The sequence below is a fragment of the Callithrix jacchus genome, chromosome 5 (genome assembly GCF_049354715.1).
Source record: "Callithrix jacchus isolate 240 chromosome 5, calJac240_pri, whole genome shotgun sequence".
NCBI lineage: Eukaryota > Metazoa > Chordata > Mammalia > Primates > Cebidae > Callithrix > Callithrix jacchus.
Genome location: NC_133506.1, coordinates 115,902,323 through 115,917,262, shown reverse-complemented (window position 1 = coordinate 115,917,262; position 14,940 = coordinate 115,902,323). Strand labels below are relative to the sequence as shown.

The following is a 14,940-nucleotide window of genomic DNA, read 5'->3' as shown; positions in this document are numbered from 1 at the left end:
TTAGTAGAGACGGGGTTTCACCATGTTGACCAGGATGGTCTTGATCTCTTGACCTCGTGATCCACCCACCTCGGCCTCCCAAAATGCTGGGATTACAGGCTTGAGCCACCGTGCCCGGCCTGCCTTGGCCTATGTTTAAGAGGCTGAACCTCTTTTGGACTCAGTTTCTTAATTCAAAAAAAAAAAAGACACATTCCAAGCATGCCTGTTCCTTGCAGGGTGTTTTTGAGGGTCAGAGAAAATGTTCTTGAAGAGCCTGGCATGTACAAGACATCCTGAAATTGGTGGCTAAGATTCCACAGCCTGTGCATCAGGAAAGCCCAGTGTCTCGAAAAGCTGAGGCTGAAGCTAAGTTCAAGGAGGAACTCACTTGTCTCCTGCTGTAGGACTGACCCTCAAACTAGCCAGAAGAGTGGACAAACCTACAAGATCAGAACCTACCCCTCACTTCATAGGCCCATAGAGGGGCAACTCTTTACCCAGGGTCACCCAGCAAGCTAGAGGCTGAGCCTGCCAGCCAGGGCTGGGACTCCAGACCTGTGAATTCCCCAGCACTCCCTATTACCTGGTCCGCTATCAGAGACAGTCTAACTAGGAAGGCACGTCCTTGTAGGCCCAGCCTCGTGTGATCTCTTTGTTCCTCTGTCTCTTCCTGCCCCAACCCCACAGAAACTGAAATGTGGGGACCCTCCCTAGGAGCTGGGCTCCAGGGGGGATTTGAGGTCACGCTCAAGATTATAAAGAGGCTCAGAGTGAACTTCTCATGACTGAAATGGAGCCAGAGTTCCCAGACAAGGGCAAAGGTTCTGTCAAGGCAGGATCCACCCCCAGCCACCCCTTCTGCCCTGTAAGGTTTACTTTATCTCCTTCCATCAGGAGAGAGGAGGTCACCCTGCCAGGGCCCTTCCCTTGTTCTTCTCCAGCTCCTTCCCTAGAGGAAAGATCATGGCTACGTGGGGCAATGCAGACCTGGAACACGTATACACTGTGCTGCTCTTTGGTGCCCAGTGCCACCTTTCCTAGCCTGGATCAGAGCTGGACTATCACCTTCTCTGTCCTGCAGCTCTGCCCAGGTCTTAGTACCCCACCTACCCCTGGGCCTCAGGAACCCCAAGGAGGGGCACAGTGTTGCTTTCTATTCACACCGGGGGTAGCACAGGGAACTGTGCCACAGGTCCCAAGACAGGCAGATGGGGGATGAAATACACAGGTCCCAGTCCCTGAGGCCACCTTACAGTGCACCGGCCCCAACCCCGTGCAGAGGGTCAAGGCAGAGGCGCCCAGGGGGGAGGGGAGGATGCCTCGTGTGAGATGGGGTACCAACTGGTGTCCCTTCTGAAGCTGAAATCTGGCCTCCGCTGGAACTCCGGCACCAGCAGGCCCGGTGGCGGCTCACAGTCGACACCCTTTGTCGCAGCTGCCTCCCCACCCCAGCGGGCCCTGTGCTCCAGTTGGCATGCCTCAAGGGCGCTTCGCGCCTGCTCCTTTGGCCTCTGGCTCGCAAGTAGCGGGCCAGCACCTGACCCGAGAGCTAAAGTGGTAGGGGATGGACAGGTCTTTTTTTTTTTTTTTTTTGAGACGGAGTTTCGCTCTTGTTACCCGGGCTGTAGTGCAATGGCGCTATCTCGGCTCACCGCAACCTCCGCCTCCTGGGTTCAGGCAATTCTCCTGCCTCAGCCTCTGGCCCCGCACGGATGTGCGGCTGGCTCTCCCTCTAGGAAATCAACAAACTTTTGCGCCTCTAAAGTCCAGGCCCCTGAGGATGGTTGCGAGGAAGATCTGTCTCAGGCTGCAGCTGGGGCCTTCAGATCCAGAGGAAACCAGGGCCATTCTTCGAGGGTGGGAGGGGGAGGGCCGCGGGGTTCAAGGGGAAGGTGGCCCTGCGCTAAGACTCCACCGCCGCGCCGCGCCACGCTCCACCCTCCCGGACCGAGTTCGCCGCACCCCATAGGCAGAGGCCACCCTCCCCGCCTCCCTGCCTGCTCCGCGCCCGCCCCGCCTCGGCTTACTTTAAAAAGTTAACTCGCGGGACGCAGGGCGAAGTGAGCAGTGGCTGTTTACGTCGGGATGCTGAGCCTGGGGAGACTGTGCGCCGGGAGCCCCGGGGTGTTGGGAGCCCGGGCTGCCCTCTTTCGGAGTTGGCAGGAAGCGAGGTTGCAGGGTGTCCGCTCCCTCAGGTACGGGGCCCCCGGGAAGAGAGGGGGCGGGGCGGTTCTCTGGGAGAGGAATTTGGGGGTCCCGCCGAGCTTAGGAAGCCCCATCTCTGGACCTCTGCAATGGGGGGTAGGTACCCACCCCTCCCTCGCCCCCCACCAGCACCTAGGCAATAGGAAAAGCTGGCTTGGCCTAGTGGACTGGGGCTTCAGTTGGTGGCTGCAGGGACTTGGAGTTCTGGTCCAAGACTCTCGATTCTCTCCTTTATGGGCACAGAGGGCAAGGAGTGTGGGCTTTCAGGAGACTATTCCGATGGGGAGGAGCAAGGGCCAAGGCCTGGGCTGTACCCTCAGGACACTGCCTCCGAGTTCTGGGCAAACTTCTCCCTTCATGGGCAAACTTGGGGATCAGCCCCAGTCTCCCCGACCCAGGCCGCTAAACTTAGCAGTCTCCTCTCTCCTTATCAGCTGCGGACTAACATAGCTTTCATTCTTTGCTACCTATTCCTGGGCCTATTTTCGTCTGTCCTCAGTGCGAGGGGTGGGATGGAAGCTGCAGATACAGGATGTGAGTTCCCAGCAGCTTCGCTGCCTCTTCAGCAGCACAGTAAGTAAAGCTGCCTTCCCGGTGTGGCCAGTCCCTGGGAGGACCCCGTGAAATTGCAAATGTGAAAGTGCATGAGTAACAGAGAGCAGGCCGCCACCCACCTATGCTATCAGCGCTGTTAGCGTCAGCACCACCATCGGGGAGCCGTGTGCACTGCTGAGCCTGTCCTACCGCCCAGCTTGGCCAGATACTAAGTCTGTGGTCAGGACACCACTGTCAACATCAGATGGGGTGTGGACCCGGACATGGAAAAGGGAGAGGAAGCCGGAACAAATCTGGGTCTCAGAGAACTAGATTTGGTTTTGTTTGGGAAAAGGCTAAGTGGGAGGAGTTGGAGGGACACACAGAGTCTTCTTGGACTGGAACCCAAGATCACACGTTTTGAACTTGCTGGTTCCTGAATGCTGGAAAGCATGCAATCACTCTGCCTAATTTGCCAGGAAACTAAGTGGAGGAAGGCTGCTCAGTAGATGGGATTGAGAGGAAGACAATGTGGTCCTCTTCCCAGTGACCCTGGGAAGTCACTCACCACTTCCTAGGGTCTCCCTAGGCAAGTTCAGCCCTCCCCTGACCCCCAAGTCGCTAATCCTCTCCCCTGGACTCGTGGGTGCCTGCTCTCAGGCTGGGAGGACTCTAAGGAAAGTTACTCCCCAAAGTGTACATATTTTATCCTACCAAATCAGGCCACAGGGGAGGCTGTCAGCCTACTCTAGCTCAGGAGTCTGCCCAATACAGAACAAACAAATAAATAAATACTAAGTCCTGCCACCTGGCAACATTTCCGACCTTTGACTTTTTTGTCTATAAACAAAATAGGTCACTTACCTGATGCAGGCCTTTGACCTCTGAGAGCACCAAGCTTCAAAGAAATTCTTATTGCTGTGTCAAGAGAAGACCCATTTAACCAGAGAGATGATTTTCTGAGTGTTTGGCCTAACTGCTTGCCATTTCTCCCACTCCCTTGTGCTTGTGCCCTTTTTGGCTGTGGTGGTTTTACCTGATTTCTCTCCTACTTTCCCCTTCAGAAGCCTCGGGGCTCAGGCCAGACATACTGGTTCAAGCCTGTAATCTCAGCACTTTGGAAGGAAGAGGCAGTGGGATCACCTGAGCCCAGGAGTTCAAGGCTGCATTGGGCCATGATCATGCCACTGCACTCTAGCCTAGGTGGCAGAGCAAAACCTAGATTCAAAAAATAAGAATAAAGGCTGAGTGGGTGGTTAATGCCTGTAATCCCAGCGCTTTGGGAGGCCCAGTTGGGTAAATCACTTGAAGTCAGGAGACCAGTTTGGTCAACATGGTGAAACCTCATCTCTACTAAAAATACAAAAATCAGCGAGGCATGATGGCATGTGCCTGTAATCCCAGCTACTAGAGTCGCTGTGGCAGGAGAATTGCTCAAACCTGGGAGGTGGAGGTTGCAGTGAGCTAGGACAGCACCACTGCACTCCAGCCTGGGTGACAGAGAGAAACTCCATCTCAAATATAAATAAATAAGAAGAAGAAATAAAGGCTGAGTGTGGTGACTCATGCCTGGAATCCTAGCACTTTGGGAGGCTGAGGCAGGTGAATCACTTGAGGTCAGGAGTTCAAGACCAGCCTGGCCAACATGGTGAAATCCCATCTCTACTAAAAATACAAAATTAGCTGGGCATGGTGGCACATGCCTGTAATCCCAGCTACTTTGGAGGCTGAGACAGGATAATTGCTTGAACCTGGGTGGCAGAAGTTGCAGTAAAAGGTTATATTGAGTATATATATATCTTTATGAGTATATGTGAATAACTAAATTATTATATATGATTATTATAGTAATAACTGTGTGCTTATATTTCTAATTATTTTCTAATTCAGTATTCATATGGGAACAGGCTGAGGCTTCAGATCCTTGCCTCAGCACTCGCGGGGTTTCCCTCCGACACCCTCCATGGCAATGGCTATGATCATATGAGACTGTAGACCTAAGGGAAAAAACCGAGGCAAAAGTTATTTAAGTAGAGAGTTCATTTGGGACAACTTTGAGGACTGCAACCCAGGAACATTGACTCGAGTTGCCCTGAATGTACGCTCTGATGAGCAGCAGTTACAAATGGGTTTTTAAAAGAAAATAAGAGGTGGTTCCTAAGTGACTTACCAAGAATGTACATTAAAATGACATAAGCTATTGATTCGCTGTACCTTGTTGTTTATATCACAAATTTTGTTAACATGAAGGTAAGGTAATCGGTGAAGCAGCTAGTCAGGAGCAAAATGCCTTTAAACAATTGCGCCTGGGAAGGGAGGGAAGTCCCACACTCGTGTCTCTCTGGGCTTGATAAATTTCGCATATCTCACATAGCTCAGACAGCTCTGAGCTATTTTTCTGTTCTTATGACCAACGAGTTAAACACACATGGAAAACTACAAAATGCTGTCTCTATTAAGCCTGGAAGTGATTTGGGTGATAACCATAAATAGTTACAATAGATAGATTGTAAGTGATTTGGTACTAAATGATTTCGTAATAATATCCCTATGCATTCCACTGGGGATCCTCCAGTCTAAATGTAACAGTAGAAAATAACTCTGAACTTCGCTGCTGGAATCAGTGAATGGTACACATCTGTTTCAGTTACCCTCCTCTACCTGGAATGCTGTAGGCTGTTGCAGTCGTCTGTGAAGGTTGTAAAGGTGATAAAAAGAGGAATGAGCTTGTTTTCACTAACAGAGCTATTTTCCTAGAAGGAGTCTGCAGGGGAAGACTGTAGACACACTGATTCAAGGCAGAATGTTTGCAGTACCATTAAGGATGTCAGTCAAAGGAGGAGGAATCTGGTTTGTGGAAATGGGAGGAGACTTCTCAAAGAGGCTGGGTTTAATCCAGACCCCTAAAAGGATAAGTCTGCAGCTTGAAGCCTCTGTACTTCCATGAAATCTCACTGGTGCTTGAATCGCCAGATGCAGAGGCTCACTCCTGTAATCTCAGCACTTTGGGAGGCCAAGGAGGGTAGATCACCTGAGCTCAGGAGTTCGAGACCAGCCTGGCTAACATTATTTTTTTCTACTAAAAATACAAAAAATTAGCCAGGCGTGATGGCATGTGCTTATAATCCCAGCTACTTGGGAGGCTGAGGCAGGAGAATTGCTTGAACCCGAGAGGTGGAGGTTGTAGTGAACCGAGATTGTGCCATTGCACTCAAGCCTATGCAATATCTCAAAAAAAAAAAGAGGGCAGGTGCGGGGGCTCACACCTGTATGCCCAGCACTTTGGGCAGCTGAGGTGGGCAGATCATGAGGTCAAGAGATCAAGACCGGCCGGGCGCGGTGGCTCAAGCCTGTAATCCCAGCACTTTGGGAGGCCGAGGCGGGTGGATCACGAGGTCAAGAGATCGAGACCATCCTGGTCAACATGGTGAAACCCCGTTTCTACTAAAAATACAAACAAATTAGCTGCGCGTGGTGGCGCATGCCTGTAATCCCAGCTACTCAGGAGGCTGAGGCGGGAGAATTGCCTGAACCCAGGAGGCGGAGGTTGCAGTGAGCCGAGATCGCACCATTGCACTCCAGCCTGGGTAACAAGAGTGAAACTCCGTCTCAAAAAAAAAAAAAAGAGATCAAGACCATCCTGGCCAACATGGTGAAACCTGGTCTCTACTAAAAATACAAAAATTAGGGTGTGGTGGCAGGCACTTGTAGTCCCAGCTACTCAGGGGGCTGAGGCGGGAGAATTGCTTAAACCCGGATGGTGGAGGTTGCAGTGAGCAGAACCCTGGAGGTGGAGGTTGCAGTGAGCAGAGATCATGCTACTGTACTCCAGCCTGGGTACAGAGCAAGACTCCATCTCAAAAAAAAAAAAAGAAAGAAAAAAGAAATCTCACTTGTGCTTGAATCATTATGAACCTTGGTGTGATCATAGCTCACTATAACCTCAAATTTCTGGGCTCAAGCCATCCTCCCATCTTAGCCTCTGTAATAGGACTACAGGCAAATGCCACCATACCCAGATAATTTTTAAATGTTTTATAGAGATGAGGATTATGCAGTGTTGCCCAAGTTGGTCGCAAACTCCTGCCTCAAGCACTCAAGGATCCTCCTGCCTTGGCCTCCTAAAGTGCTGGGATTATAGGTGTGAGCTGCTGAGCACAGCCTCTATTTTACTTCAATCTACAGATGGAAACTTTGGAGGCAGGCAGGTCTGGATTCAAATGAACCACTTTGTAACTGAGTAGTTTTTTACTTAAGCTGAACTTGACTTTTTTTTCCTTCTTTCTTTTTTGGTTGAGACAGGGGTCTCACTCTGTCACCCAGGTTGATCGCAGTGGCACAATCACAGCTCACTACAGCCCCAAACTCTTGAGTGATCCTCCTATCTCAGCCTCCCCAGTAGCTGGGACTCCAGGTATGCACCACCATGCCTAGCGAATTTTTTTTTTTTTTGTAGAGACAATGTTTTGCCATGTTGCCCAGGCTGGTCTTGAATTCCTGAGCTCAAGTTACCTGCCCGCCTCAGCCTTCCAAAGTGCTGGGATTACAGGCATGAGCCACCGCACCTGATCTTGACTTTTCTTATGTATAAATAGTGTGTTGTGAGGGTTAAATGAATGAGCACATAAGAAAATGCTAAAAACACAGTTTGATGCCAAGGACATGTTCACCCCATTACATGGGTCAGGGAGCAACGTGTCCTAGTTGTGACCTATTTTATAGGAATGCTTGTGTAATGATAGCTTGGCCCATTCTTATAGCAACACCAACCAAGGCCCACAGCATAGTAATTGTGTCTGGAAAGTGGGAGGGAGAAGGTTCCAGCAGGGGAAACTGTCTAAGTAAAGATGGGGCTGCTGGAGATGGGTGGACAGGCCTGAGCTTATGCTGAGGATGGGAATGAAGCTGGTCATACATTCAACAAGCCAACATGCAGGCTGTCATTTCATCTGGGTTGGCCTTGCCATGGGAGTGTCCAATAATGAAGGGTGTGAACAATTCTGCCAGTGCCTCTCCCTTTAGAACTAAACATATTGTATTTCTAGCTTACAAATCATGCTTTGTAAAGCTCAGTGGTATGCAGGTATTCCTCTATTTGGGAGGTAGTTGACAGGAAACAATTCCCAGCCCTACCACTCCTAACTTAGTGTGGCTTTAGGCAAGTTAACCTCTGCAGACTTTAGTTTCTTTGTGAAATAGCCTGTTTGGACAAGATGTGCTCTACCTTTATGGGAACATTCTGTGATTCCTGAAGAGGCTGGAGTTTGAGCCTGATCCTTTAACCAACAGGGCTGCAATTTGAAGTATACAGGCTTCATACCTATGTGAATTTCACTTGGTCCCTTACAAATTCTGAGTATGCAGCCTTCCTAACATTCTGTAATTCTGTAGTCCCCTGAGCAAAGAGAAACATCAAGTTTTGTTTTAAACACACACTCACATACACACACACTTAAATACGTTTTTCTTTTTTGAGACGCAGGTTTTGCTACGTTCCCAAGGCTAGTGTCAAACTCCTGGAGTCAAACAGTCCTCCTTCCCCAGCCTCCTGAGTAGCTGGAATTACAGGCACACACCATCATGGGCACCTGGCTACATCAAAGGTTTTCATCCTAGAAAACCAAGATCTAGGCTTGTATGTATTTTAGTAATCCTATCAAGGGACAAGTGTCTTGAATCAGCCCCCATCCCCAACTCCTGGGCACTCTTCTCCTGTGGTCTCTGTCCAGCTATTCCAAAGGAAAACCTGCAGAATGGATGCCTCCTTTCAGGTTACTCTGTCTCCCGAGCTGGAGTGCAGTGGTGTGGCCACGGCTCACTGCAGCTTTGACCTCCCTGGCTCAGGTGATGTGCCCACCTCTGCCTCCCAAATAGCTGGGACTACAGGTGTGCACCACCATGCCTGGCTAAGTTTTTTGTATTTTTTTTTTTTCTGGTAGAGATGGATTTCCATTTTGTTGCCCAAGCTAGTCTCAAACTCCTGGGCTCAAGTGATCCTCCTGCCTCAGCCTCCCAAAGTGCTGGGATTACAGGTGTGACCCACTGCGCTAAGCCTTCTATGTCTTCTTGAGAGAGTTTTCTGAACCAAAATTATCACTTCCTATGTGTTTTCTATACAGACACCAGTGGTTCCATTCAAAATGCTGAAAATGGGCTGGGAGCAGGGGCTCCCACCTATAATTCAGCACTTCGGGAGGCCGAGGTGGGAGGGTTGCTTGAGCCCCAGAAGTTTGAGACTAGCCTGGGCAACATAGGGAGACTGCATTTCTACAGATAATACTTTTTTTTTTTTAGATGGAGTCTTGCTCTGTTGCCCAGGCTGGAGTGCAGTGGCGTGATCTCAGCTCACTGCAACCTCTGCCTCCCGAATTCAAGCAATTCTCTGCCTCAGCCTCCTGAGTAGCTGAATTATAGGCACCTGCCACAACGCCCAGCTAATTTTTGAATTTTTAGTAGAGACAGGGTTTCACTGTCTTGGGCAGGCTGGTCTTGAACTCCTGACCTTGTGATCCACCCTCCTTAGCCTCCCAAAGTGCTGGAATTACAGGATGAACCACCACGCCTGGCCCAGACAATACTTTTTACAAATTAGTTGGGTGTGGTGGCATGCACCTGTGGTTTCAGCTACTTGGGAGGCTGAGGTAGAAGAATCTCTTGAGCCCAAGAGATTGAGGCTGCAGTGAGCCTTGATCATACCACTGCACTCTAGCTTGGGTGACAGAGAGCCTGTCTCAAATAATAATAAGAACAAAACAAGATGCTAAGAATGGAAGCTCCCACCAATATAGAGTATCTTGTTCAAAATCTTTGCTAAGCCAGGCACAGTGTTTCACGCCTGTAATCCCAGCACTTTGGGAGGCTGAGGTGGGCGGATCACCTGAGGTCAGGTGATCGAGACCAGCCTGGCCAACATGGCGAAACCCCATCTCTACTAAAAATACAAAAGCGAGTTGGGCGTAGTGGCATGTGCCTGTAATCCTAGCTACTCGGGAGGCGGAGGCAAGAGAATCTCTTGAACCTGGAGGGTGGAGATTGCAGTGAGCTGAGATAGCACCACCTCACTCCAGCCTCAGCAAAAGAGCAAAACTCCATCTCAAAAAAAAAAAAAAAAAATCTTTACTGTAGCCCTTACTACTCTTTGTAGTCGTTTGTAGCTTGTTCTTTCTAGTCGGTGTTTTTCATAGATCTCATACTCCCTCAGGGAGGTTATGTGAGTGGTAGAAAGGGCTTTATGGTATAATCACATACAGTAAACTTCGGAGATCTTAAGGATACAGTTCAATGAATTTCAACCAATATGTCTATCTATTACTCAACATCCCAAGATATAGAATTTATTTATTACTCCCAAACAGGGCTGTTGAATAGAAATATAATGTGAGCCACATATGTAATTTTACAGTTTTCCTTTTTTAAACAGTAAAGAGAAATAGGGAATATTAATTTTACTTATTTATTTTTAAATTTTTTTATAGAGATGGGATCTCACTATGATGTCCAGGCTGGTCTTGAGCTCCTAGGCTCAAGTGATCTTCCCACCTTGGCCTCCTAAAGTGTTAGAATTACAGGCATGAGCCACCATGTCTGGCTGGAGACATTAATTTTAATGATATATACTTTTTAGCCTAGTGCAGCCAAAATTATTTGAACATGTAATCAACCTTGAAAAATTACTAATGAGATATGTTACATTTTTTTCATAAAGTCTTCCAAGTCAAATTATATTTAATGCATACAACACACCTTAATTCAGATTAACCACATTTTGAGTGCCCCATAGCCACATGTGACTAGGGCTACCATAAAGACCATGCTGTTCTAGAAATTTCTCTGGTACCCCTTTCCACTCAATTCCCTTCCCCAGCCAGAGACAACTGCTGCTCTGATTTCTGTCTCCAAGGATTAATTTTGTCTGTTCTTGAACCCTAGTGTATGTATTCTATACATTTTTGTGTTCGGCTTTTTTTGCTCAAAAGCCAAGGAGGGCTCTTGGGAAAAGCAGCTCATTCACCTTGACAAAAATTCACAACAGCAAGTGTTACATACAAAACAGCTCAATGTTTCAGAGTTCTGTATGTGTTCTAGTACTATTCCTTTGTCAGACATGTGGCTTTCAAATATTTTTTCCTACTTTTTAGCTTTTTTTCATCCTCTTAATAGGGTCTTTTGCTGACCAAAAATATTTTTAATCCTTTTTTTTTTTTTTTTTGAAACAGAGTCTCACTCTGTGACCCCACAGCTTGAGTGCAGTGGTACAACCACAGCTCAGTGCGGCCTCAACCTCTCAGGCTCAAGTGATCCTCCTGCCTCAGCCTCCCAAGTAGCTGGGACTATGGGTACATCCTGTAAAACTCAGCTAAATTTTTAAATTTTTTCATAGAGATGGGCTTCCACTGTGTGGCCTAGTTTGGTCTCCGACTCCCGGGCTGAAGTGTTTTTCCCACGTCAGCCTCACAAAGTGCTGGGGTTACTTTGCAGATGTGACCCACCATAGAGCAAGTTTTTTAAAATTATGATAAAGTCTAGTTTATAAAGTCAAGGTTAGTGGGTTTTTTTTTTTAGATGGGGTCTCATTATGTTGCCCAGGCTGGTCTCCAACTCCCCAGTTCAAGCAGTCCTCCTGCCTCAGCCTGCCAAGTAGCTGGGACTACAGGTGCGTGCCACTGCACCCAGCTCTCAGTGGGTTTCTCTGTTGTTTGTTTTTAATGGATCATGCATTTGACATCAAGTCTAAGGACTTTTTGCCTAGCTCTAGATCCAGAGATTTTATAATTTTTTTTAAGTTTTGCATTTTACACTTAAGTCTGTGACTCATTTTATTTTTGCTTCTATAAAATGTGAAACTTACTCAAAGTTAGTTGTTTTTTTTTTGTTTTTTTTCTGAGACGGGCTTTCACTCTTGTCTAGGCTGGAGTGCAATGGGGTGATCTCAGCTCACTGCAACCTCCGCCTCCCGGGTTCAAGTGATTTTCCTGCCTCAGCCTCCCAAATAGCTGGGATTACGGGCGCATGCGACCATACCCAGCTAATTTTTGTGTGTTCAGAAGAGACGGGGTTTCACCATGTTGGCCAGCCTGGTCTCAAACTCCTGACCTCAGGTGATCCACCCACCTCGGCCTCCCAAAGTGCTGAGACTACAGGTGTGAGCCACTGCACCCGGCCGTTCAATTTCACTTTGAAAGCCTCACTGGCGGCTAGCTACTATGGCACCCTCACCAGGAAGCAGGGGATGGCCTCAGCTTGGGGCTGTTCCTGCAGTTCTCTGGGCCTTTTACAAGTCAAGATTCTGAGTCCTTGATCCTCCCTCCCCAGTGGCTTCTGAAGAGGCCTTTCCCAGGGCCTGAGGCAATTCCAGTCCCTGAAAGGGGCAGCGTCCACCTATAAACCTCTGGTCCAGGTTCCAAGAATCTCCACCCAGCAGGTAATATGTAACGGGAGGCAAACAAACTGCTTCTCCCCGTAGATTCTCCATTGCAGACCTGTTTGCACAGGCATTTGCAAGCCTCCCTGCCAACCAGGGCTCCCTCCCTGCTAACCAGGGCTCCCACAACCACAGGTGTGCACCACCACATGTGCCCGTGGTCTGTACCAGACCATGTCAGAACTATGCAATCCACAGTGACCTCCAGCCCCTGACTTTAGTTGCCAGTCCTGAGTGTCACAGAATGCCACTGCTATTTTACCTGCATTGCTCTGAACCAGCTAGCTCATGTTTATCACTCAGTTCCTGCTGGTAGGCAAGGCTGGGCTGGGCAGGGCTAAAGCCGGGGTAGGAGGCTTTCCATGTGTGTTTGACCAGGTGGCTGCACAGGTAGGGCACAGAGCCACTGTGGGTTGGTGCTAGGAGAGGTCAGCTGGCTCACAAGAGCAGAACAATGAGAGAACAGGCAGCAAAGGAAAACAGACACCACAAGATCGTGGAAGAGTCAGTGTGTGCTCAAGGGCTGCCAAGCGGAAGGCCTAGTGGGAGCAGCTGTTGAAGGGGCTGTCCCAGGAGGGATTCCCCAGGGGCTGGAGGCACTCAGAGGGCTCCCCATCAGCCGGTTCATGCCAGAGGTGCTTGAAACAAAACTAAACTAAAGACCAGGCATGGTGGCTCATGTCTGTAAGGGCCCACAGGGCAGGCTGAGAATGGGATGCAGAATAAAGAGTGGTGTACCCGGAAAAGCGTCCAGATTTGCCACCCATCAGGGTCAGAACCTCAGGAAAATGAACCTCTTGTTTCTTTACCCTTAAAAAGAAATGGTTCGAGAGTAATGTGAGAATCATATGAGACACCCAGACAGGAGTGCAGTGGCACGATCTCTGCTCACTGCAGCCTCGAGCTCCCCAGGCTCAGGTGATCCTCCTAACTCAGCCTCCCCAGTAGCTGGGACCACAGGTATGCATCACCACATCCAGCTAAACATTTTTTGTGTTTTTTGTAGGGATAGGGTTTCACCATGTCGCCCAGGCTGCTCTCAAGCAATCCACACACCTTGGCTTCCCAAAGTGCTGAGCTTATAGGTGTGAGCCACCATGCCTGGCCTGGAGGTCCTTTTTTTTTTTTTTTTTTTTTTGAGACGGAGTTTCACTCTTGTTACCCAGGCTGGAGTGCAATGGCGCAATCTCGGCTCACCGCAGCCTCAGCCTCCTGGGTTCAGGCAATTCTCCTGCCTCAGCCTCCTGAGTAGCTGGGATTACAGGCACGTGCCACCGTGCCCAGCTAATTTTTTGTATTTTTTAGTAGAGACGGGGTTTCACCATGTTGACCAGGATGGTCTCTATCTCTTGACCTTGTGATCCACCCGCCTTGGCCTCCCAAAGTGCTGGGATTACAGGCTTGAACCACTGCGCCCAGCCCTGGAGGTCCTTTTAAGTCACAAGACTTGTATTGCATTGGGGTCTTGGGATCCAGACAGTCCTGGGTTTAAATTCCAGGTTGACTGTTTATATGCTCTGTGGCTTTGAGGGAGGCGCTGCATTTCCTGGAGCCACATTCCCTCATCTGAAAAATGGGTCTGTATCTTGGTCAGGGAGTGGTTATGAAGATCACAGTAGATGAGGCATGCAGGGTCTGTAGAAGAGAGCTGGCATGAGGACACAGCAATAAACATTAGCTCCTATTTTTCTGAAATCTGCTTTTTCACCCACAGTACGTTAGACATTTTCCATGTCACTAAATATAGTGTCTTCTTTTTATTTCATTTTATTTTATTATTCTTTTTGAGACAGGACCTTACTCTGTCTCCCAAGCTAGAGTGCAGTGGCATAATCATGGCTTACTGCAGCCTCGACCTTGTGGGCTCAAGCAATTGTCCTGCCTTAGCCTCTCAAGTAGCTGGGACATAAGCATCCACCACCATGCCCAGCTAATTAAAAACATTTTTTCACTGGGCCAGGTGGCTCACGACTATAATCCCAGCACTTTGGGAGGCCGAGGCGGGTAGACCACCTGAGGTCAGGAGTTCAAGACCAGCCTGGCCAACATGACGAAACCCTGTTTCTACTGAAAATACAAAAATTAGCCTGGTGTGCTTGTGCATACCTGTAGTCCCAGCTATTCAGGAGGGTGAGGCAGGAGAATCACTTGAACCCCAGAGGCGGAGGTCGCAGTGAGGTGAGATCATACCACTGCATTCCAGCCTGGATGACAAGAGTGAAACTCTGTCAACAAAAACAAAACAAGACAAAAAAATTTTTTTTTTGTAGAGACAGGATCTGCCATATTGCCCAGGCTGATCTCAAACTACTTGAATCAAGCGGTCCTCCTGCCTCAGCCTCCCAAAGTGCTTGGGATTACAGGCATGAGCCACCACTCTGGCCTTTTAGTTGAGTTTTGTTTTAGAGAGAGGGTCTTTCTCTGTCACCCAAGCTGGCATGCAGAAGCACATTCATGGCTCACTGCAGCCTTGACCTATTAGGCTCAAGTGAACCTCCTGCCTCAGTCTCCTGAACAGCTGGGATCACACCTGGCTATTTATTTTTTGTAGAGATGGGGTCTCAATATGTTGTTCAGGCTGACCTGAGCTCCTGAATTCAAGCGATTTGCCTGCCTTGGCATCCCAAAGTGGTGGAATTACAGGCTGTGAGCCATTTGCCTGGCCACGTCTTCGTTTTTTAATGGCATAGCGTTGTATTGTATATGCTCTCTAAGTTAGTTATCTAATCTCTTACTCACAGGAATCGTTTTCTCCCAGTTCTTTGCTAAGCAGCAATTAATGTCTCTATTCACACCTT

At 48.7% G+C, this 14,940-nt stretch overlaps 1 protein-coding gene across 2 annotated transcripts in view; it reads left to right on the top strand.

Annotated features, from left to right (window-relative positions):
• The first annotated feature begins 2,039 nt into the window (after positions 1-2,039).
• The window catches only part of ACSF2 (acyl-CoA synthetase family member 2), a 44,046-nt gene continuing 31,145 nt past the window's right edge, over positions 2,040-14,940 (top strand). The window contains exons 1-2 of one of the 2 annotated variants that reach the window (XM_008997379.5): positions 2,040-2,177; positions 2,687-2,760. Coding sequence is in view for 1 of the 2 variants with exons in the window: in XM_008997378.6 (XP_008995626.3) it covers positions 2,068-2,177 (110 nt within the window). In the remaining variant the exon portion in view is untranslated. The remainder of the gene's footprint in view (positions 2,178-2,686; positions 2,761-14,940) is intronic. The other variant, XM_008997378.6, reaches the window with a different exon arrangement.